At 43.0% G+C, this 26,025-nt stretch overlaps 1 protein-coding gene across 2 annotated transcripts in view; it reads right to left on the reverse strand.

The window, feature by feature from the left end:
• Nucleotides 1–2,192: 2,192 nt before the first annotated feature.
• Nucleotides 2,193–26,025, reverse strand: part of ZNF521 (zinc finger protein 521) — a 283,124-nt gene continuing 259,291 nt past the window's right edge. Inside the window, exon 8 of one of the 2 annotated variants that reach the window (XM_060029516.2) lies at nt 2,193–2,949. In XM_060029516.2, the coding sequence (XP_059885499.1) occupies nt 2,920–2,949 (30 nt within the window). In that variant the 3' untranslated portion in view covers nt 2,193–2,919. Of the gene's footprint in view, nt 2,950–5,082; nt 5,608–26,025 lie in introns of those variants that run through there. The other variant, XM_060029515.2, reaches the window with a different exon arrangement.

Raw genomic sequence — 26,025 nt, forward strand, 5'->3', positions numbered from 1 at the left:
GCCAAATGCTTCACTGTATTTTCTCTTCTCTGCACGATGCTGCTCCCTATTAACGTTTTGTTAATCTTTATTTAAGTTGCCTTATATTCTTAGGGAATGCAGCAGGAAATAAATATAAACAAGGAAATAAGCAGAAGGAGGGAATGACTGCTCCACACACCGTTCAGTATTTATGATCCAAAGAATGGTTGGTTATAAAGAAGGGCCTGCTGAATCTGAACGATCTCATAGTCACTGGAGGATCGGGCAGGCATATGGAGCAATAAGAGTCAACCTCTTTGGCCTCCAGCTTTACCTGGGAAGAGGCTGAAATGCTTGTATTGAAGGAGCCCAGTGGCCAGCCATGTGACAGCCTCTAGAATGATAGGCACCAGCCTCCATTGCTTCCTAGGAATTCCAACCCTTGCTGTTTACCGGGAGCCTGGGAAGTCTCTCAGAGGTGATGCTGTTAAAGGCAGCTTAGGCTCCATCCCTGGATAATACCATCACCTGCTTCCTTTTCATGAATGAAGGGCAGCTTCCTTTTAGTAAAATAGAACCCACTCATTAATAACCTGAGGTTTTAAAGCTTTTTAAAAAATCATCGTGTGGCTATTTCATTTTAAATGCAAAATCCTTGAATAGGCCAGAGATCTTAATTTTTTTAAACATAGCTGAGTATTTTAATTATGAATGTACTTGCATATTCTTAGCATACTTCATTATTTATGTAGCTGGTGAAAAAGCTTTTTAATTAAATAGCATGCTGGCAATCCATTGTGAAATGTATAGTTCTAGGTTTTCCTAGCATTAAAAAGCTAAACACACACACGATACACTCTGGCAAGCAAACGTACATTAATTACCAGGAGGTACCTGTTTCTGAATGGTCCTAAAATTTGACCAAACTTTCTTTTATTGGTATCAAAATAAGTAATATAATTTGCCAGCACTCTGCATGGCTATTCACATTCAATGCACTCAGCTAATTTGGAAATGGGGTAGAACAGTGGGTCTCAAAGTGTGGCCCTCCAAAGTGTGGAACGTGAGCCCCAGCTGGGAATGTCCTAGAACTGCAAACATTTGAGCCCCACCAGGTCTACTGATGCAGCAATTCCGGGTGTCAGGTCCAGTACCCTGTGATGTAACAAGCCCTCCAGGTGATCCTGACGCAGGCTAGGGTTTGAGCACCATGGGGTGAGGCTTACACCTTGCGTGGCTGGTATCTGGGTTTCATTCATGGTTCCCCTGGTGACAGGTAGTCACAATGAAGTGAACCAGTCCATGCTTTAGCTTCTCCATCAGAAAAAGTGCTGTGAAGATTCTCGCTTGTTTAAAGAGCTGCTTGAGGTCCTCAGAGTTTCAAAGAGGGTGAAAGAGTCCCAGTGGGTGAAGTATTTTAAGCAGGATGTGGATCAAAGTTGCCCACTAACATCAGGTCTATAGTTACTGATTTTGGCTAAACATGTATATTAGGACTCAACGTACACATGGCTATTCTCTCCCCCCTCCCCCCAAAAAAAGCCTCTGAAATTCGAGTGCCTATTCATTCACCATTTTGTGGCAAGCCATGGTGTGAGCAACCAGTGAGCAAACTTCCAGGCAACACCCTGTGCCTGCGTGAAGGCCTATGACCAAGCCACGTCACCTCTCCGGGCTGGGGGAGTGAGGCCTGGAGGTGGCTGATGTGGAGAAGATCACACCGAGAGTCTGCGCTCTGTGCCAGTGCGAGGCTCACAGGCTCCCCGCTCTGTGCTTTGTCTTCTGAATGAACAAAGCTGCTTCTTAAGTACACATAAGCCAAACTGCCTCTCAAATTGCAGCCATCTACTTTGAGTTCAGATTTGCACAGCATGACATGAATTGGGCTGCAAATTATGCAGAAAACAGCCATCACATCCATCTGTGATGTCAAAATCCTCCAGTACAATGTGACCTGGTAGGATCTGCAAGAGGAAGAAGTACCTCGGGTCTGATTCCTTCCCTATGCGACGTGATGAATTTCCTCCCAGCTGCTTTTGGCCCAGCGTGGAAAGCTTAAATATGATTGAGGTTATGCCTGGGATATTCTCAAGAGCAGAACTCATTTCCAAGGGTGCGGGCAATTAGATTTTTTTTAATGGCAGAGTAACTAGAAAAAGAAAACACACAAATACACTCATACCTAATGGTAAACTGAATTTATTTCCTCTTGGAAAACAATTCCAGTAATCTCCAGGTTCAGACCGCAGAGTAAACATTAATAACAGTAACATACAGGTTAGTTCAACTGATTCAAGAATTTGGCTGTGTGAAATCATTAAGGAAAACCTTGAACACTCAAAGCTTCAAATGTATCCAGGAAAAAAAAAATTCTTTGACAGTCTACATAACAACTATTGCATATATAGTGATGCTACCTGTCACATTGCAAGGCTTACAAATATATATACGGGCCTTATCCAGCTGTGGGGTTCTGTGAGAACATCTCTTCATGGTTTGCAAGAATCTTCAGCAATAAAAAATAGTCTTGGGTTTAACTGTTGATATACCAAAAGAGAAATTCTAGGCTTAAGTGTTAAGAAAAGGAAGTCCAAACATAGTCTCCTGTGTAACAGGGTTGTTTTAATCTGTCTTCCTTGAAAATACTTTCTCTTAAGCCATTTTGCTCACATTTTTTAAAAAATCTTGCCTGAATAGGGCCCAAGTCCACTTGTCTTTATAAGACCATTTTAGTATCAGACGACATAATACATGTGAGACACTTTATATACAGGGGGTCTATCCGGTGCTCAAAAGTTCAAACACATGAACATCCAACAGTTTTGATAATACAAGTTTTATGGTACAATACAATGTTTCTGAATAATATACATTAACAATGAAAGTTTCGTGCAAAGAGTAAAATATGTTCCCTTTTTGTGCCACAAAAGTCATTCTCCTTGAGAGACCGTGCTTGCACTAACTGCTGTGTTGGGTCATCGTATGATTCTGTAATGAAAGGGGGAAAAAAAAAACCTTAAGTGATTGTATTTTCATCAAACCAAGTATCTATAAATGCTGATTGATTTATAATGACCTAAATACTGTATTTCTGCACCCAGATGAATCGGTGCTCATGGGACCGGCTCCTCCCCTCCCCCAGTGGGAGCCAGGATGGAAGGGCGGGGCCAGGGGTCTCCCCTTTCTCTGCCTCTGTTTTGCTTCCCCGGAGACCGCCGCCCTACCTTCCACCATCTCTTCTTATCAGGATATGACCGTCTTTTCAAATGCCTGGGTAGCACTATTTTAACAGTTATATTTATCTGTGCATCATTTCCATTCATTACAGATGCTTTTGTTCTACTCACTCTTAGAAGGTGAACGTCTTAACAGCAGAGGCTCTATCTGTCCCTGAATATAGACTTTACGGGCAAGAACAGCCTGGCCGACAACTGACATAGAGGACAGGAAGCTTCTCCAGTTCCTCTCCTTGGGGTGGGCTTGGTGCTGGGTCCCATCCTGGCGCAGGAGCAGATCACAGCAGCCTGCAACCTCCCCCGTCCCCAGCGGGTGCAGTCCTTGTTGTATTCTGGTGGCCTCCTCTCCATCCACACAGCATGTCCCCTTTCTGAGCCAACATCCCGGTTCCAAATTGAGCCGGCAACTGGGATTCCTGGGTAACTTATAACTACAAGCCAGGTCCTGGGGGTAAACACTGGGCCCCAGACCTGGGCCTATGGCCTGCACAGGGGATGGTCACAGGTCCACGGGACTTTCATTCGGAGCAAACGCCTGGAGATGGCCTGATGTGCACCTTCCCTCCGCTGTGCCTCCCCTGAGCCTCGTTCTCCCACCTCTCCCAGTCGACCCCCTTCCCCGTCCCTTCTGATCAGAACCTTGAGGTCTACCACAAAATACTACCACTTCATGCTCATCCCGTCTCAAACTGCTTTCCCCTTCTCTGATTTCCCACTGTGCTTTATACTGCTTATATTGTACGCATCCGGGGTCTCGTGGTTAGCTGCAATTTCGGCTCTCTCCCTGTGTCTGTAATTTTGGTCTTCATTCACTTATTCATTCTTTCACAAGCGTCTCTTGAATCCTGGTATCACCACCAGGCGTAGCCCCCAGGATTGCAGCACTCAGCAAAGCGGGTCTGGCCAATTGAACGACTGACAAGCTAGGCAAGGGCCACTGACGGGAGAAGGACGGTCTCTGCCCTCCCATCTTTAGAGTGTTCACAGTCTCAAGAAAGTCACGTGGGCACATGATGGTAAAGGAACCTGGTGGGATTATATTAGAAATGACCATAGGAGTATCATGCGCGCCTAACCCTGCCTGGCCTTTGGGGAAGGCTTTGCAGTGGACGTAACTCGTGACATTTTAGTTGAGGCTGGAATAATATGAATGAATATGAACGAAGAGGCATTTGGGAGGCAGGGCGGGTATTCCAGGCCAAAGACCACGTGGGTAAAGGCAAAGAAGAATATGCAAGGTATGTTCGTGGACCTGCAACTCGTTCAGTTTGGTTGGAATCTTCTCAAGTGTCCAGAACCAAGCATGCTGATGAGAAATAAAGATAGATAGAGAAAAGTTTGCGGCCAGATTATGAAGAGCCCTCTGTACCTGGCTAAGGAGTTCAGGCTTTGTCTTGTAGGGAAAGAGGAGCTATGGAAAGTTTGCAGCAGAGGGCTTTGTCTCAGAGATCTTTGTTATCTTTTCATCCCCCACCAAACTAGCAAAGTGCCTGCCTGATGCATAAAGGATGCAGGACCAGAGGCCTCGCTGCTCAGGGCTGCCCAACTGGGGCTAAGAGCACCAATGGAGGAGACATGAGTCTTGTGAAAAGGACCCAGGTCTTCCGTTCCCTATTTCAAACTACGCCCATTTTGTAAGAAGATTGACAGCAAATAATGAGGATGTTATTTCACTCAGCCTTATTTAAAACATACCATTTTTATTAATTCAGTAAAAGACAAGCTGGATTTTAAATTTTTCTTTAGTAGTCCTCGCCTAAAAGTACATACAGGAGCAGACCAGTTTTATGCCAACTCTTTTTTTCTTTGTATTGATTGATTGATTCTAAATAAATACTTCTGCAAATTATTTTTCACCAGCACGTAGACATAAAGGGTAATCAAAATACTGATGAGACTAAGAAACATTGCTATCCCCTTAAATATCAACATAATTATGATCAAAGAGGTTGTAAACAGTAAAAAAGTTCAATTACTCAAAATGCACTGTCTAAACTTTTTCATGCATTTTCCTATCTCAAAGAGTCAAGCCTGATCTTACAGAAAGGTGCTTTTTTTTTAATTTAAAAAATTAAGAAAATAAATACAAGAATCTATGACAATAGTTATCTAAATGGTAGAACGTTGACAGGAGGATGAGTGATTACTTTTTATCATAAAGTAAAAAACAGAAATCAGTTTAATAACATTATTTAAAAATATTTAAGCGCTTACTATAGACATTCCACATTCAATCGAATTTTAGTGGTTAATAAAGGAAGCTATACTGCAATCTATCCTGTGTTCTTCTATGTGCCTATATTAAGATACTGCAGAACAAAAACCTAACACAAGTTGGCCATAATAGTTGGCAACAGTTGTTTCTTGGATGCTTTCATCCTAAACCAAAGCCATACAAGTCTCTTCGGAGCTGCAAAGAAATGAACAAATACATATGAATCACTTACTGCAACAGATTGAAGTTGCTACTATAAAGGATGTATGCTTTGCATATAAAGAGAAAAAAATATATATCATTTGAGAGAAGGACAAGGGTACGGCTTGCAAAATTCAAGATTCAACAAAACTAAAGAGCTGTAATACAAATCACGTCTAAATGGGAAATCTGGCATGAAACATGGTAAAGGCAGAAAGTTCTCTCGGTGTAGAGATACCTGTATACCATTGAGATCACTTTTTGTCCTTCTTTTTCTTTTTTTCTCCAGATCAGCTGAGGGTGAGGTCAGGCCTCCCAGTCCTGGCTCACCATTGTCTGTGATTCTCAAGGTGGCAACTGGGCATATTTGCATTGAAAACAAAACAAACAGGTGATTCTGATCCAGTCCTCAAGGGCTTGTCCTCACCACTTCTGAGGATCTTTGGGATGTGACTGTTTCCCTCCTCCACGCAGTACTTTGAGTCACTGAAAATACAAATGGCCTGATTTCATCTTCTGGAGGAAGGAAGGAATGTCTGAGCTGCACAGGTTACTGGGTTGGTTTTTAGGGGTTGGAGAGAAAGATGAGGAGTGTTTGTCTCCAGACTTCACTGAAGGCCCAAGGATAAGAGAAACAAGAAGTTGCTTCATGGGAGCCTTCCACCTATTTGGTGTGTTTTTAAAATCACAGACAGAAAGGGAGACAAGAAGCGAGTGGGAAAGATGAAAAGTAGACCAGAGAAGCGCTAAGCCCAAGGAGAGGGCAGGTGCCTGCCCTATCTCCTCCCCACACCCCGCCACACCACAGAGCCCTTCCTGAGCCCCTGCAGCACAGGCGGGGACGCGCAGGGCGAGAAAAGGCTGCCAGGCCACGCGCAAGCAGCCTTCTCCTCTACGAGTTTTCTGTTCTTTGGGTCTGGAGGAAACCACTACGCTAGAACAAAGCAGTGGGTAATCTCACCAATTTTACACAGCAATTCACAGTCCCCAAGGTACTTTAATGCAATGACAGGTTATGAGAAAAAATATCTGTTCCAATGAAGGGAAAGTGTTTTACATAATCGAGGAGAACATCAGTGCAACATCGACGCGGGCTGGGGGGGGTGATGACAGAAAAGGAAGTTGGAAGAGAAGAAAACTTCTGCAATCCCACAGAGAGCCATATTCTACTCTGCAAAAAGCCATCTCTTGGAGACCCCACGTCTAAGTAACCGAAAATTGCAAACCATTAATCCCAGTTATGAACAGTTGTTTTACACGAGGGGGGTTTGTGTTAAAAAAAAAAATCAAATTCACAACACACCTTAAAGCTTAAAAGACGATCCATCTAGGTATGATACTTTAATAGCCAGGTTTAAAACAACAACAACAACAGAAACACTCTTTACTGAAAAGGGCCCCATTTAGAAGGAGTTTGTTCTATCTTTTTTTCTCTAAAATGTGAAATTAGACTTAGAAAGCTAAAAAACAGATGAGGACCTTAAAAATTCCCTTCTAGCACTATGAATTTCTTTAAAAATATGAGATGCCTTTCATTTTACAAGACTGGAATTCTCATTTTGGGCTTGGCACGCTAACACATGATTAATTCAGCCTCCTCCTTTCAGAGGGCTGACCACATTTACTGGTCAAACGGTTTAATCCTATTTAAAATGCAATCCAAGCAAAATATTTTTAAATTAAAAAAAAAAAACAACCCACCATCCCCTGTAACTGTTCACCTTGGCCAAACTATCCCATTTTCCTGTGATCTTGATGTGAATTTGAATATCTGTACCTATAACAAAGATGAAGTTAAGCTCTGGAGGAAAGCCAGGGGGAATCTACCTTCCCAGGGTAGAAAAATTAAGTCCCTAGCCCCAAAAACGGTGCCACAGCTTGTCCTCGCTTGCCCAATATTTTGACAGACCACGTCTCGTTGTCTGTGCTTTGTAGCCCTCTGTTGGCATCGGCAAAATGTTACATAGCAGTGATAATAAAAATAAAAACTGTCAGAATGGAAGTTTTGTGAGCTTTGTTGATTCAAAGATGTTAATCATTTTTACCATGAGTTGTGTATTTATAGCCTTTTGTCTCAAATTCTGACAAGCTTTTAAAACTAAGAAAAAGAGACAGCATGCTATTTTAAAAAGGAATGAAAAAAAAATATAACAAGCTTTCCACTAATTCACCATGCCATTAGAATCCCGAATTTAAACTGCAGTTGTATTCAATTTAAATGAGATGTTTTCCAACCAGAAGAAATAGTAGGCAATTGTGGCTTTGCAACAATGCGAGGCGGGAAGAAATAAAAGACACAGAAGGATTAAATGTGGCTGTTTCTTTCAACAGATGGTGACAGCACCATGGCAGCATGTTGTTTTTTCTTTAGTTGAAGAACGCACACATCCGTAATCAATCATCACTGATTAACTAATTATATTACCCTTCCTTTTATCACGAGGGCTGGACCTTTATCTGTAAGCACTATGGATAGCCTGCGTGCTTTCATTTTTCTAGAAGCATATCCCAGTACACATACAGTCGTGCAGTTACAGGCTGCAAACAGAATTCTACATTATCGTCCACCTTTAAGCACTACTGCTTTTTTTTTTAATTTTTTATTTATTTTTTTAAACAAAAGCAATTGGTTTCCAACAGCCTGGATAATAAGTCTTTTGACCTGCATTCTTCTTTGACCCATTAAGGTCACCCTGTGCTCGGGCATATAGCTGACTTAGGAGATGCCTGCGAGTCCTATATTTTATCTCCTGCCCACTCAAAATAAAGCTTTCTTTAAATGTGTCTGCACGGGTCCCTGAAGGCCAAAGAGGCATCCCTGTAGCGGGCAGTGGAGGGACAGAAGCTTCTGCCTTTATTAATGAATGCAGACCATTATGAGTCTGGCTGGCTCCTTCCCTGTTCCCAGAAGCATATACTGTACGTGACTTAAAATGCTAGAATATTGACACAAAGCGAGCCGGGCACCCCTAAGGAAAATTACTCCTTGGATATAATGTAGGCTCGTAACAGCTATTAGAGTACAAAATAAAACCCTCCGGGATCAAACTGACATATACCGCATTCTACCTAGTCCTCAAACATTAGAAGAATTTCTTTGTGAAGGCGCTCTCAAGGACAGCATTAAACTGACTTTTGTAGCAAATCTGCAGCAGCTTTTTGGCTTAGAGCTTTTAGTACTAAATCTCTGGTTTGAATCAATATAAGTACTATATCTTCTACATTAATCAATACATTTGGTTCAATACATGTTCTATTAAATTATACTTTCTAATCAAGATTTTTACATTTCCACGCTCTCTCTTTTTTTCATTCCCAAGTTCTTTTGCTAGTAAAACAGCTTTAGGAGTGTATCTAGCTAATGGAGAGAGGATACTGGGTGATCTCCCCCATAGGTTAGAGAAAAAAACTACAATGGCGAAGAGTAGCCTTTGTCTTGATAAGGTTAACAGGATGTGAAGGCAATAAATTAACATTTTCAAAGTCCACATGACTACCGAAGTACTCAGAGTTTTAAATTAATTAAAAGTGAATTGCTTCAGCTTTGGAAGTACTGTTAGAATGTTCTAAAAATCACCCAAACCATCCAAAATACCAGTTAGACCCCGTTCTACCACCCCAAAGTTTCCCTTGTCTACAAATCATATACGTCTTAGCTGGAGAAGTTTGGGGTAATTGTGTCTTTATGGGCCCTACCTGGCAAACGTCAGGAACATATATGTGGGTACGTGCATTTTGGTGAGATATATTTTAATGAATGTTCTTCAAAGACAAACGTATAGTATTTCCCAAAGTGCTCTGACAGTCTAAAACACATATTCACGTGATGGATGTTCGTGACCAGGGTGGCTGACTCACGATTTTTACTTTGGCAGGATTCACTAAAATGAGGTTCTACACTTATTTTGATAAACAGCAATGGGATTTCCCAAACCGTCTGTCACGATATGCTTTTGCCCCTCTCTTTAATGCCATGAATGTTGCATTTATGATCATGTTTGCGCTGACAGAATTTCCCTTTTTATTTTTTCATATGGTAATGTCATCACTATGAACTTAGAGAGACACTGATGCATTTTCTTTTGACATTTCACAGTTCACATGGGCTTGGCCTGACATCTCAAAGCCTTTTCTGGATGACACTAAGCTATATTAAAGCAAAAGGTGAAAGGGTATCATCAGAAGTGATCAGAAAAATACACGATATTAAGGAAAAGGACTATTAGGTTATTTAGTTTGTCCCCTTGTTGGACAAAAATTGTTTTATAAAGTTCACACTCTAGGCTAGTTTTAAATGCTTTTGGCAACGAAGCGTCTATCACAGCTCCCATAGGAAATGATTTCACATTCTAATAAACCTCACTGAAGGACTTTTTTTGTATTTGCTGTTCTTTGGACATTCATGCTAAATATGCCTAGAAAAGGTTGGGCTGAGGTAACTCTGAAGCACGTGGACACTGGCATGTTTATGAGTTTATGTTCAGAAGGCTTGACCATGTATCTGTAGTATAAAGTTCTTCTATCTCACCCAGAGAAACCAAAAACACAATCCAGTAAGCTATTTCTTAGTCATTATACAAAATATGTCATTCAACTGCTTTGTTCTAGAGAGAGATGCCTACAAATTAAATAGATTCTAGAAGGCCAGTGGGACAAGGTTTCCCAACCTCAGCAGTACTGGAATGTCGAGGGGGACTAGTCTTTGCTCTAGGGGTCTGCCCTGTGCCCAGTAGGATGTTAGCAGCATCCCTGGCCTCTGTCAACAACATGCCAGGGGCACCTTCCCAGTCGTGACAGCCAGAAATCTCTAGACCTTGCCACATAGCTCCTGGGGGAAAAATCATCCCCAGTTGAGGCCCACTGCTTCCAGTGTTTTGAAAACACATTGAGCTTGCCGCGCCTGCTTGAGGATGCGACCTAGTCTTCAGTCTCAGAGCTATCTCCCCCCGTCAAATTACAAAAAAAACAAAAGGGGACAGCAAGAGGGACACATATATGCCACATGGAACTATGGCATGGCATTTAAAAAGATGGTCAATGGTGAGAATGGGCATTTGCTGAGAAATCAGGGAAAGGATTCTTCGAGATATATAATAAATGGCATTGCCTGTATAAATAATCATCTCTCCAAAAATGTCCACTCATTCAGCAGTTTACTAAGACCTTCCATGTACCATCAATGAACAAAGGTGGTACATTTTAGTGGCACTTAATCAGTGCTGCTTTAGAAATATTTACAATCTAATAAAGTATAAAGGGACCCAAATATTAAAATCTGGAAATTACTATTTAGGCTATGGAAACCACTCCCTACTCTGAACGAAACGCAAAGCCATCATCCCTCATTTGCTGGTCGAGCCAACAACACCTGTAAGTGATACTTCAGAATAAAAAAGAAATGGTTTCAGAGCTGGGAGAGTTCTAGCAGCATCTGTTCCAACATCTCATTTTATAGGTGAGGAAATTAAGTCCCAGAGAGTTTAAGCCAACTCTCAAGGTCTTACAGCCACTGCAGCGGCTGAGCTGGCTTGTGGGAAGAAGCAATTGTTGAGCGGTGCAGGTCGCTATGTTCTCATCCCCGGGCTGGGCTGGCTGCAGAGACTACAGCTGCTCACCGTCAGGGCACTCACCAGGGACAGGAGGACAGGGTGCCATGGGCCACAGAGAAAGGGCGCCTCACCTCCTGGGCTTAGTTCTCAGAGGAGTCACACTTGCCCGGTGCTGGAGTGGGAGGTTAGAAGAGAGTGACGGGCTCCAGGGGGAGAGACCAAGCAGGAGCCAGGCTGAGAGTGGCCAAGGGCAGGGTACTGGTCCCTGTGGGGCTGAAGATCCATGCGGCTGGGCAGGGAGGTAGGGGTCACTTCAAACGGAGCCTATTTTCACCACAGGTGCTCTTTTGTTTACAACAGCAAACCAAGCTGGGAAAGCCAATGGTGGTGAACAATATCTTGAGAATACCTACCTAAAGCCAGCCTAGCCTTAGGCTAATGTGAGTCTTCAGAAGCCTAAGCAAAGACTAATTTTTAAAGGAATGCCATGTCCAAATTGCTAATGTAGAGCAATTTTTAGTATTTTGACAATTAAACACTTAAGAGAAATAAAACAAGCCACGCTGGTCCACCAGCTTCAAAAGGACAAATACTGATGACGGGTCATACATGACAACGTGAACTTCGTAACCATTTCATTTCTCATTACGAGCCTAAAAATGGTAGTAAAGGGGATTCCCTAGTGGCCCAGTGGTTAGGACTCTGCTTTCACTGCCAAGGGTGCAGGTTCGATCCCTGGTTGGGGAACTAAAATCCTGCAAGCCACACAGCGTGGCCCAAAATTTAAATTAATTAGTTAATTAAAAACAAATAAATAAAATACATGAAAAGAAATGGTAGTAAAATTTCAGTCGCTACCTGACCCCTATCTGTTTTGCATATGGGACAGGCTTGAAATTTCCCTTTTTTGAACTGACAGGAGCATGCACTATCCACTACACTGAGGAAAAAGAAAAAAAAAAAAAAGGTGCCGAATTAGAAGAATAGGTTAAAAAGAGCAAAATAGCCACTGGGAAATACATTAAAAGTACAAAGTTTATTTTTAAAAGAGAATAATGAGTTGAGCTACCTGTTTACACGCACGGAGGCAACGGAAAATTTAAATCAAACTGCAGAGAGCCAGCAAAAATGAAAGAGAGGCCAGAGCTTAAAGATTCTGCTCAGATTCTAGAATTGCAGGATCCAGCGCATTGTGGGACAGAAGGCTTTGATAGGCAATACAGTCTAATAAGATATTCAGGGATTAAGTCAGTGCTTCACAGACAGATGTGTCCATGTGCCAGTTGTTGCTAAGCTTTAATTTTTCCCCCTGTAATGTTTAATTTATCACACTGGTGCTTTCTAAACTAGAACACCTGTAAACCAGGTTAAGAATGACCTCCTTCCAATTTTACATCCGTGAACAGTGCCCCTTCTTCGTGCTCTAATTGTAGATACCTTAAAGATAAATCTGTGGAATGAAGGAAAAAGAAGGCTTGGCTGACACTGAAATGTGTTCATCTTGGGTGAATGCAAATTTCCTCTCTGCCTGGCTCTGGGTGTACACACTGACTCATGATGCTCAAGTCATATTCAAGCCCCCCGCCCCATCCCAAGTCAAACACAATTAAACAAACTTCTGCTAAATATTTAACAGCCTCGTGTAGTAATTAGCAGCAAATAATGGGAGCTTAAATTGATAATTGCTCAGAACTGTCCTCTTGCAAACATTACACATTTCCTGCTCCTCCCTTTTCTCTTAGACTTTGAATCCCAGAAGGTTTTTTGTAAAGGGTTTAGTTAGTGAAATTACCCATCGTCACATTACTTGGCCCAAGATCTTGCAGTCAAGTTAGGTTGCCTGACCATCAGCAGCAAGATTCCGCCTGCATGACTTACTTCGCGTCTGTTTTTGAAATCCATTGAAAGTTATGTACCTGAAAGCTGTTGGAACAGGGCGTTGATGTAAAAACTGACTGGCAGGCTTAGGATTTAAACTCTGTCCCCCGGACTCAAAAGGTCATCTGATTAGAATGGGAGAAGCACAAGGCATAGTAATTCATATTCAAAGGGTAACCTTTCTAGGGAGGGGGAGGAAGCACGAACTCTTCCTGCTTTTCCACTTGATATGGACAAGGATTCCCTTCAACCAATTCCCAATAATTATGAAGAATAGTTTATTGAACCTGGGCAAAGAGCAAAAGAAATGCCACTTCCTTGTAGTGTATTATTTCTTTTAGTAAAAACACTGCCACACTCTCTAGGAGGTAAACTCACGGTAAGAGTAAGTCAGCATGTTATAAATCATGAAGAATAACAGAAAACAACCTTTCCCCATCATAGGCAACCGAATGCTTGTCTACTAGGGCATTTGCTTTAGTAAATATACATACAAAGAATAGAACTGTGAAAAGACGATGTGTTGGTTTCCAGAATTTCCATAATGAAACTGCAGAAGGATGAGTGTGTGTGTGCACATGTGCATGTGTGTACACTCGTGCCTATGCTGGATGTTGGCACGAGTGTGTGCTGTGGAGCTGGGAGAGAGGTACATTCCTGCATGGGTTCTACAGGTAAAATGCCTGGTGTTTGCCTTTGATCTTTGGGGGAAGTCCCCCAGGGCTCATATTCCTGCATGGAGAATGCAATTAGAAGGAGCCCCAAGTAGGCCTCGCTTTAAATTCTAAGAAAGTCCTTTTAAAATGCGAATATTTCACAAGCCCAATTCCATTTGGGTGTCTCTCACTTTCAATTAAAAAAAAAAATAATCCCGGTTTGGAGAGAAGAGAAATAATTCTGTACTTAAGTCTGGTGCTTTTTTCCTGGCTTGCTCTCTTTCCTTTCCCTCCCCCTTGCATGTTTTGTGTCCTGCAGAAAGCTTCAAGCCCATTTCTTTAATAATGTCCTGCCTCGCGTCCCCTGAAATCACCTGTCTGTTAGCCAGTGCACACAGGCAGGAAGAGAGGGAATCAGGAATGCCAAGTGCATCCCTTATTCTACATGGAACCTTGTTGGGTCTTAACATACACTTGGATTCCCTCTTGTGCCTCATCTCTTCTTGTCCCAGAAGCTTTCAGGTCTTAAAACGGCAGAGCTGCCCACCACTCTGGCCAAGAAGAGCCTTTATTCGCTTCATAAACCCACACGTTAAACTCCCGTTCTCTTCCCATTTCCTGGGCATCTTTTCTGACGCTGCTTCTCGGTCTCTGTGGAACAGTCTCCTCACCCCTCATGGTGCACTGAGCTTCTAGAAAGACAGCCCTTGAGTTCCCCCCCCACAAAGCTGTAGCTATGGTGACAGTAATCTATAACCCTCACATCCTTAGATAATTTGCTGCTCCAAGTTAATTTTAATTCATTACAATAAAGCAATATAATTAAAAAAATAACTCCTTAAAGTGAAGTATTTAACATGATCCTGGAAAGGAAGACAGCTTCCGCTAACAGAGGCCCAGGCAGCAGGCATGGTGTACACTCGCTCTCTCGTGCAAATTCAAAGGTGAGCTGTAAACAAGCCCACGCACCAACGCCGCTGCCGGGCAGAAAGGACTGGGCGGCAGGAGGCCTCTTTCTAATCAGTCCTCAAAGGAACCTGCCACACAGAAGTGGCACTTATTCTAATTTAAAGCCCTCATGCTTGCTTCAGTGTTGCAAAATTTATAAAAGAATAACTTCATTAAACCGCCTGGTACTTCAAACACAAATGCAAACCAGCCACAACATAGAAGGAGCTGGCCAAGAGGAAGAGAAATATTCCCAGAGTTGTTAACTCAGATATTCAAATCCAGTCTGCATTTGGGCGCTTCTCCTTCTGAGGATGGGTTTGCCCTGGAACTTTCCTCCACCAAGGATTTCTGTGCCATGGTCCTTTACTTCTATCCTGAGGGCCAGCTGCCCCTGTTAAGTCTGCTTAATAACACTTAAAATCATCCAAAGCGGTTCGGCAAGGCACGCCCCTTGCAGAAATACATCTGGCAGTACCTAAATGAATGCTATTCAGTGCTCCTTTCCTGGTCTGCAGAAAAGATTGATTCTGAACGTGCCACGATTACAGTCCCCATTTACTTGGGTATATATTTCAGACTCACCTAAGTTGTTGAACAACTAATGCAAAAACATTTTTTTCTCCTTACCCTCGGTCCTCCAGAAAGCCAGCAATAATAAGGGTTAAGTGGAAACATTCTGCTGAATTCATGCACGGCAATGGAGAAAAGTGATTGTCACATCCTAAAACACACAGTTTTAAAGAAAATTCTTTTTCTCCCCTGAATCAAAGAAATGCCACAGTAAAAGAACTTCAGGCTAGATTCCTAAGCTACAATGCAGTTTGTGTCAGAACACACATCATTTCATGCTGAACTGTCAGCATTTCTCCAAATCATTTTTTTTCTTTTTGGATGCAATGAAAAGACAAACCTAGAAACCTGTACAAAACCTCCAAGCCCCTGTGCAAGTATGCATCACACACAAATTGGTCTATGCATTGAGAGCCTGGGGTCCCAATGATGAAGAACTCCTTTCCTGTTCAGTGTTTCTCATCACCCAGGTCCAAACGTGTGCTAAGATTTTGCTTCAAAGAGAAGAGAGTAGGCAATCACAAAGCTTGCAAATGGTAATCCATGGATGGATAAGAGGTAATGACCTTAGGGTGAAATCTCTTAAGGCGGATTTCTCCAAGGCGAATACCAGAAGACTGTTTATCCCAGCTGTCCTTCAGAACTGAGGAGGCGTTCTTGCTTTTGGTAAGAAGAGAGACCTATTATAGGATATTCATGCCGGGCTGACTGGAGGACAGACTGACACAGTAGATGTGAATGTTAAAGTTATCACCACAAAAATGCAGCATGATGTGTTTTGTATTATTCCTATTCCTAGGATAAACAAAGACTGAAATTAACTCTCCATCATCTTTATAAATTTGTTTTACAGTGCTGAAGGCTCTTTTACATTCACATCATGCGATATGTTGGAGAAGGTAAGCTTGTATTATTTTTCCGCTCCATGAATAAAACAGGGCTAATCAGATGGAATGAATGAGCTAATTCAATTACAGGCAGCCTTTATTATACACTAAAATATGGATTATTGATCTGGTGGAGTTGGCAATGCAGGATGCAAATTCAGTGAGCAAAACCTGCAGGTTTGAGTTTGGCTGTTTTTAACTCATGCTCAAGTCTGCTGGAACTGTTCTCGCTTTGGAAAAAACCACCAAAAGAAAACAACCCTAACTACTTAAACCCAGGGCTTCACAAGGGACCAGATGAAAGGTTAAGTCAGAGGGCTGGCCTGGGAGCCTGAGCAGGTCCCGGAGTGGGAGTGCGGATGTAAGCTCTGTCATAGTCCGACAATGGAGGGAGGAGACGTGGGCCGGCTCTTTGGGCCCGTCTGTGCAGTGGTAAGCGAAAACTTATTTGGGAGACTGAAATGTACTTCACAGGCATCTTGCTGCAGATGTAATCAAGTCGTGTAGGAAGCAAGAACGCCTTGTGGCGGCCCTGCACTCGTGAGACGGGCTTGTTTGCAATGCAACGCTGCACCGTCCTAGCAAACTCCTTTTGTCTTTCATCTTTGAAAAAAAAAAATGCAGTAGCCAACCCTCTGTTCGAAAGAAGGCAGCTCTGAATATGAGGTCACGTGGGAGGAAAGCCTACGGCAGCAAACGCTAAAGGGAAAAAAGAAGGTGAGCTCTGATATCAGTGTCTATTGATACACCTCTGTTGTGCCTTCCCATTTCCCTTATAAACCTGCCCCGAGACTCTATGGCCTGCTGGGTGCTATTTGTACTCCGCTCCGGAGCGCAGACCAGACTGGCTCCTGGATTCCTTGTAAACTTCTCCCAGCTTCTCCTTCCCAGCGCCAACGCTCCTTCTTTTGACGGGGTTCACATCCTCTCTACCTCTTTATGGGCCACAGCTGAGTGCCCCCCACATGGCAACACAGACGAAAATATGCTCTTTTCTCCTCCGTTTTTAAAAACAGCCCAGAAACGGGTTCTGTGTTTTGGTAGGCATCCCTCCAAAGCATAGGTAAGTGTACATGTGGCCTGTTTTCGAAAAAGCTTCCAATGAAAGGGAGGAAGGAGGGATGCCTAACAATACTGCGCAAAGTTGCAGACTGTTCGGCTACAGTCCAGAAAATGAATCCAATTTTTCATTCTGTCATTATAAATATTTCATTGCAAATGGTACTGATTTTCTGCAACTGTGGTTAAGCAAAGGGCCTCTGTGTGGATATTTAAGAAAAGAAAAAAGGAGGAAGACAACGAGGAAGAAGGGAGGGGGAATGAAAGGTTAGCAACCAATTAATTTCTTACTTTCAATGTAAAAGATTCTGGGAGAAATTCAACAGTGATGTAGTGTGTGACTCAAAGAAGAAGAAAAAAAACATTTACTCTGCTCTTCTTCTGACAGTTTCTCATAAAATATCTGCAGTCCATCTATCTTTTAGTACTCCAGGCTCCTCGGGAGAGCAGAAAATGGTGGTTTAAAGCTCTCTTCAGTGCCAGTCTGCGGGAGATTGCTTTCCACAGGACTCCCGCTGATGGAGGCCTAGGGGAAGAGGCCCAGGAGTTATTCAATCAGCCCGAGACTCTGGGGCGGCTGGGGGTCCTTTGAGGGCTGATTAGAAAGCTGCCCTCCTGTTGCCTGCCTCGGAACAGAACGAAATGAGCAGCCTCTTGCTGAGCAGATTCTGCAAGAAGGAATTTCACCTGTCATGGAGTTTGTCAGAATTTCAGGATTTATCTTGGTGCAAAATTAATAAAATACCAACCAGGATTTCAGGCTGACTACTCAGCTTTGTCATCTCCAAGTGATCTTTCACCCAAGAAAACCTGGACATGGAGTACAGCCATCCCTGCCCTACTTCTCCTTCGGAGGGTGAGCGAGATGACGGGACGAATACCAGCCAGACGCCAGGATGAGATTCTGAACCAATTACACACAAGGCTGAATTACAGTGTGGGTGCTACTGTCTTAGTGGGTGACCTCTCACCTCACCACTGGAGCTCTGAAGGCTCTTTGGAATAAGCCCGAGTCTGGAGTAGAAAAAGGCCATTTCTGCAGTTTATAACACAGTAGTTTCCCTATGGCATCACATCTGTTAAATTCATATACTGGTGTCCCGGGCCTGGATTTGATTTATCTCATTCAAGGAGGACTAACAATGGACTCTGTTAAGAGCACATATTGTGAAACATTACACATTAATCTTGCTTCAGCCATGCTCGAGGAGGTGCAGGGTCATCTTTTGTTTGAACCCACACTGTCCTCCTGCCCCATCACCCTCTGGGCTCCCAGCAGAGTGGGGAGTGGGAAGAAGCGGGGAGGGGAGCAGGGAGGCAGGGGCACGAGGGGCTGGGACAGGGTGGGAGCAAACCACTGCTGGCTCCAGGCTGCAGCGAGTTTGGAAGTTCGGCAACCCCTGCTCATTCCGCTTCAGAAGATGGCTCACACCACACAGATGACCGCGGCTATTTTAGGTGGCGTTCTGTAAAGCCCAGGGCCTGATCATTTTGAGCAGAGGCTTTAGGTAGCCCTGAGGCAACCAGCTCTGGTTCCCAGAGTGGGTAGCATCACATCACAGAGGGGCCAGTCTGTGGGGACTGGGTTGGTGCTCACGCCACCAGCTGGTCCAAGCCCCTGGATAGAGGGGGCAAACATTTCTCAGATTCGACTCCGGACTCTGAACTCTGGTTCAGAACAGGATTAACCTGAGTCATAATGTCCACCTTGTGTTGCATCCCTGGTCTCTCACCACGGACCACAGGTGCCTCGTACTAATCGGTGATCGGCAGGGCATCCTTGGCTCCCAGAGTCTGCGATTGGTTTAAGGCCATTGCTGCTTCCCTGCCCATTTTCTAATCGACATTTTCTAAATGAGACATTTAACAACACTGTAATGCGTTCCTTCCAGCTCTTCCCCTAGTTAAACGACAAGCCCGTTTTGGAGAGCCACTTTTACAAAGCAGTTAGTTAGTCGCCTGACAATATCAATACCAGGAGATCTCAGGAAAGAGTGAGTAACAGAGAGAGAGAGAGAGAGAGAGAGAGAGAGAGAGAGAGAGAGAGAGAGAGAGGAGTGGTGGGGGGGGGGCTTGCAAGCGAAGGCACAGATGGTGGGCGGGGATGCAGGGTGCTCGCAGCAGGCTTCAGTGGAGATGCATTAACTCCACAGAGGGACGAGGGCTTCCCACCAGTACTGTCATGAATTATAACTGAGTATGGGGATGAGGTCTTAGTGCCCGGCTCACGGCAAATAGACTGTTCTATTTTCCTGCACAATCACCTTTCACCCTTATAAACTCCAAGCACAGCTCAGCATACTGCTGATATTTGATAGTATCACGGTAGCCTTTTATTTGTCTAGAAGGCACACAAACTCAGCAGCTGTGCCCAGTGCTGTAAGTCAGATAATTATAAAATTAAGTTTTGGCAAAGTGAAAAAGGAAACCTTTTATGGGCGATTCGGGTTTCCGGCGAGAGATGGTCTTCTGCCATCTGAGGGGCCGCATCAAAGCAAAAGGAGGGCACGAAAGAAAGATGCCAGCCTCCCAGACACGCTGGGTACAAGGGAAAAGCCTCCCCTTTGCAAACTTTGTCCTCCTCTTACGGGAAAGCGGTTCCTGCCCAGTGACCTCCCCCATACCCTCCCTCCCTCCCTCGATGAAGTTATCAATGAAGGAGGCCTGTTATTTTAGGCAGTTTAAAATTTCACCACTTTTAAAGGACTCGTTTACCCTGCCTTTCACTCCCGTTTAGAGCTTCGGAGTTGCTGTTCTAGATGACAGCACCGCGAGCACCGCTTTTAAGCACTATTCATCTCACCCGCCACATCTCAGGCTTTCACAGAACACTGCTCTCTCCCCAATGAGGGGAACTCACTCCTTCATAGCTGCGGGGCAGAGCCTGTTACGAGCTGTAGATTCGCTGCAAATATAACAATAAAGGATACAAATGTGAATTCCTCTGAAAATACACGCATGGCTCTGAAGCCGCCTGGCCTTAGCAAACTCAGTGAAGGACAACCTATCAATCTTTCTCCAAACGTGCACCAACAGCTCACTTCATGCGGCTGGCCAAGGGATTGCCACATCGACGGGTCAGAGGATGCTGGAGTGGATTCTTTGCCCATTTCAGGGGATTGAGCGTTGAAGCCCATGACTACCTTCTCTCTAACTCTAACTGCCACAGCAGGTGGATATGGAAGTGGTGTTTTCCAAGAGTCCGATCGAAGTTTGTAAACACAAAGAGTCTATTCTTGGCATTGTGTCTCTGCTAATGTGAGAAGACTGATCCATGCGTAGAGCAAACATCTAAAACAGGAACACACGGGGGACTTCAACGTGCCTCCCTGGATTGCAGAATGTTCTAGAAATGTGGAGGCCCAGCTCTCGCCCAAGGATCTGCCTGCAAAGGTGCTGAGACAGAGTGCTGTCTTTGCAGGACGACTGTGCCCGCAGTTTCTCGCTCCTAACAGAGGCAGATCTTCCGGTGCTGTGGCAGCAGGCTGTCTTGGTGACACAGGAGCCGGCAGAGCCAGCAGAGCCCAGCCAAAGCGGAATGTGGCAGAGGTGATGAACATTTCCAGGGGGTGGGGGAGGGGAGGGAGTTGCAGCAGTGGCCGCAGTGCTCTTCAGTACACACTAGCTGAATGCTCCATAAGGTCGCACTGATGGCAGTTCGGAGATGGCCATCTGTCGTCAACTCTGGGCCAGACAAAAAAATAATGTAATGGCAGATCGCTAACAACAGGGCTGTTGGAGAAGGGAATGAGTCCTAGAACGGGGAGGTGGTGTTCCATCTCTTAATAGCGAAAACCAGCCATCGATATGAACATTAAGGAATTAATGGATGGAGAATTTTTAAAAACTGAGCTGGGGTGCTGTAGAAATGATTCAATGTAAATAACGTGGTTTTCGCTTAATGCAAATACCTCTGTTGTCCCTCCTTCGGTCCTATTACCCACTTGACTCTTGAAAATGTGACTGGTAGGACACATGGTGAAGCAGTGAGGGCCAAATCTAGAAAAAGGTGAGCCCAGGTTGTGCCCCCAAGCATGCACACACGGATTAGGGATTTATTGGTACAAAACGGGTAATTGAAAACTCATTTACTCATGTAGTCCCAATGAGTTCACTGTGATAATCGTGCTTATCTTTCCGTATGCTTGCCTAATTTCTAAGTGCAGTTTTATTAAAAAGCAAAATAAAGCTACTTCATCTTTAGATGCATATGAATGCTATAAAATTTTAAACTCCCTTCTTTGCTCAAGAAAAAGGGCAGCTTTGATAGGTTTTTTTTTTTTTACTACTGCTTACATGTTAGGAAGAGAGAAGGTGCAGGGAGGGAGGAAGGGGGTGAGAGAGAGACTAACAGTCAAACTGAGGTGAGCCGTGCCCTATTTCTTTGTCCTATATGATCAACTTTCTGCCTTCAGTGGTAAGGCCAATCAATCCTGATTGAATTATCCAATATTAACAGCTGAAAGTGATCACAAGTAATGGTGAAAACATAGATCCAATCAATAAATCAATGCAAACGATTTGGTTCCCGGAGATCTGATCAAATAAAAGAGATAGATCAATTTAACCATTGAGCAAATTAAGTGGAAGCTGCCGTAGCACCAGTTTATTTCAAAAGCCCCGAAGGCCCACAAAGCAGAGAAATGAGGCGGAGTAGAAGCGGACCAGTTCCAGAGCCACATGTTCCCTTGATACAGTTTATACTCCTGCAGCCCTCTGAGTCCGTACGATGCGTTTAAGGACTGCGAATTCAGCCCCAAGAACAGGAGATACACAGAGGTCCAGTGGATCGGTGGCAGTGGAGAACTAAGGTATGGGGCACAGACCACCTAGGAAGAGGCAGGAAGCACACCCCACCACATGACTGTCAATATGTAACCCGGCTGTGGCAGGCCCAGACATGGTGATGGGCAAATCGTTCCAGTCTGAGGGTCCCAAAGGGAGACCACGTGATAAGGCACAAGGCAGGACAGGGTTTACAGTCTTACAGCTGGAGTGGGGATAATGAAAGGAATTTCAAGTTCTGTTAGAAATAAAAACAAAACAATTGAAAAATATAGAAAAGTTGTGAGAAGAAGATGAGTTATGAGGGGCAATAGTTTTAGAGACACTTCTTATAGATGTGCTGTGAGCAGTAAGACACACTTTTCCACTCCTCTTGTTTGCAAAAGAGAATTTCGGCCTGACTCCGAGAAAAATATGAAAACAAGCTAACACTAAAACAAACCTTTCCCCACACTCCACCCCGATCCTACCTTGTCTTATGTGGAGGGGCAAGATAAAACTTTGTTTCGGCCACTCATCTTTAATTTCGGAGGTGGGGGGGGCGGGGGAGAAGGGTTAGCTTGTTTTGAAATACATTTCTGAAAGCAAATTTAAATGTTTAGTTTTACAGTTACGTGCTACAAAGGAAAACCAGAACTAAAAAGAAGCTCGACTCTTTAATCCTTTGAAAAAGATGAATGTTTAAAAGTAAGAATTTTTACCTGGAAACCAATTAACATGAAACTATGTCAAGGTATGATTAATTGGGAAATTGTTCCAGTGAACTAGAACAGAGAACTAAGGAAACATCTGACATGTCCGGGATAGAGATTTTATTTCCAAGTAATGATGGCTCTTGACTTTGTTTACTGAGGTCAGCATTAGGGAGAGGGAGGGGGTCCGGGAAGCAGAGCTCACCCAGTGCTTCCCTGTTCTACACTCTGCACTGACGGCTCGACATCGGCTACTCCACTGCACTCTCACCAGGACCCTGGGGCTTGGGCAGGATGCTCTGTTGTCTCCTACATGCCCATTTTACAGATGATAAAACGGAAGCTCAGAGTCCATCGCTTGTGAGCGGCAGTGACCAAAATCAAACTCTGGTGATGGTTCTCTGTACTTCATGCCCTTTCCCTTGTACTAAGCTGCCTACGTAGAAATCAAAGCAAAATAAAACAAATTTTAAAAAACCCCATAAAAACTATTTTGAAAATAACCATTAACTATTTGAGATTTTATGGATGGCTAACTCTCTCCCATCCACAGATACCGGAAGCATATCCGTCCTTCAAAACCAGCTTGAATGCTTCCCACACGATGACTTTCTCGATTGCCCCAGCTGGAGAATAAACATTTTCTCTTGGAATACTTAGAACAATCTATCACATATTACCTCATATGATAGTTAATCATATGTAAACCTTTTCTAGTAGACTTAACTATTATATATTTCTAATTATTTTTGATACGTCATAGAGAGCTTGGGGCCATGGTAAATTGAAAATGATAAAATTATATTTTTATAAATATTTTAAATTAATAAATATATTTTCTTACCTCAGAACGGTATCGGGATGATAGCAGTCTATAGTATGGTATCTGTGGTTTGGCCATTAACAAGGACTCTTTTTTTTTTAAAGGCTCACTTTTTTTTTTTTAATACATTCAACCTCTTATTTTTATTTTTGGCCTCACCATGCGGCTTGCAGGATCTTAGTTCCCTGACCAGGGATCAAACCCGTGCCCCCTGTAGTGGAAGTGTGGAGTCTTAACCACTGGACACCCAGGGGATTCCCAACAAGGATTCTTCAATGCCTCAGCATGTATTACTTAATACTTTGAGACACAAACTTATATAACAATTATTAAAAGGCTAGTTTAGGTAAGGAGCTAAGTTAGTGAATGACCCAGTCAGCCACACAGCAGCCACATTTCAGTGCTGTGCTGTTGTCCTATATGTCCCATTCCATATGCAGTCATTCATTTTTCTTTCAGAAATGTGACCATAAAACTTGAGCAACAGTGACGCTGTGGTGTGAAAAATACGCATCAAAATCAGGCTGATTTGGTGGGAAAGTGATCTGAGAAGAAAATCAAACAGCTGTAGAGACAATTACGTATTTAAACTTCAGCGATAGCTGAAAGTCTTGGCGTATCCCTCAGAATGTCAAATCACTACTTTATTTTGTATGTAGAAAATACTGCATCCATGAATTAATGAAGGGAAGGCCAAGTATCAAAATAATCTTTGACTCAAAAAGAACTTAATACCAGAATCTCAGAGCCTCAAGTTCATGTAGGCCAATTCCCCCTCTTCCCACCGCTGGAATTCCCTCCATGTCCCTTACATTCACAACATGATGCCTCAGAGAAGTCTCTATGGGGACACATTGGAAGAGGACGATTCGATCACTGCCACTGAATTGTAGTTTTTCTAGAGGCACCAATTAAACAGTAATTACTGTATTGAAAGAAAGTGGCCTATTCAACAGGAGTTTTACAAACACACCACTTGCCCACACCTGTATAAACCACTTCGGATACAAATATGCATTGTAGGATATTATTCTTGGACCATACTATCCTTCTCTCAAAGCAGCTTCCTTAAGTTCTGCAGAAAAAGTTTTGAGGCCTATTAGGAAAACATGTGAAACATTCAACATATTCATTTGCTTTTAAAATAACAAAATGTTCACTTAGTTCAAATAATGCACTCTTATTCCAAAGCACATCTTCCCTACCAGCATGCTAGGTGGCCTTTGAAGTATATTAAAATTCCTTGCAAGAATGGGGGAAAACTCTACCAGAAGAAATAGATTATATCCTGCCAGGAGTTACACATTACACATCCCTGGACTGGCATTTAGAACTTCTGGTCAGAAAGGTCTAGAGGTCATGCAAAGACAATAGCTTTCACACTGGCAAGTCCTAGATGGAGTGTCCCATAGAAACAGAGGTTTCATCTTGCTTAATTCTAAAAGCAACTGTGGTCTGTGATGTCAAAGGATAATGCCTAAGTCCTTGATTCCTGAAGATGGACAGTGTATTATGAGGAATTATTTGAATTCTGACTAGTACTGTTAAGTGATGTTAATGAAAATAACACATCTCCGTGTGTGTGTGTGTGTGTGTGTGTGTGTGTGTGTAATTTTATATCCAACAAAGCACTTCTATCCTCAAAAAGATGTTTTTGTGTTTTTAACTGGGTATAAACAGTGAAAGAAATGTAAATTACTTATTATGGTCATGAAATCGTTTATGCACCATTAAAAGATACACCACAGTGATGTTCCTGGGCAATTCTGAACGCTCACCCTAAACCTACCCTATTAGTCTCACTCTGATATAAGAGCCAGATAAACTATATGCTTTCAAAGCTCCAATCTCCGGTTCTTGGGCATTTGGTTTATAAAATGCCTCTTGTGAAAAGTCCTTCTTTCTGAACTACTAATTAGTGGCATAAAAATGTAGATGAGTTTAGGTGGTGTGACATGGATCAATTTCAAAATCTGCATTAATTTTCATACCGAGGCATGAACTACAGTGGGCTGGTAAAGGGGCTTCATTTTTCTACTCTGTTATTATTTTAGGTACCGATCTTATTTTCTATCGTCACCTTAATTTCACTTGATTTCCCCCCCTTATTCTAGAAATGCACAAAACTGTATTTTTTGTATACCTACCCCGACCGCTTTCTATGCAGGAAATAAATCATCAATATATAAAAGTCATATTAATTCCATCCTCTAAGCACGGGTATAAAGTGACGTGAGTAATGAAGACAAACGCACAGGACTGTGAACCTCTAAGTTCAAATCATAAAAATCAGAAAGGTCTCAAAACTAGAAGTAAAGTTAACTCTGATCCATTTTTCTTAATGTATTGAAACTAAAAGCCATTGTTATTACTAGGGATTTAAGAAAACAGACCTACACAGATATTTCAATGACTGTGGATATTAGCTGTAATGATTATCACATATTAACTATAAATACTGTTCTTATCAAAGGAATGATGTACATTTTAAGCCTGAGTATTCACATCAAGGCCAAATATGTATGATTCTGAGTTGTGGGATTGGAAAAATAAGCCTACAGC

This window comes from Delphinus delphis, chromosome 13, assembly GCF_949987515.2.
Source record: "Delphinus delphis chromosome 13, mDelDel1.2, whole genome shotgun sequence".
Lineage (NCBI taxonomy): Eukaryota > Metazoa > Chordata > Mammalia > Artiodactyla > Delphinidae > Delphinus > Delphinus delphis.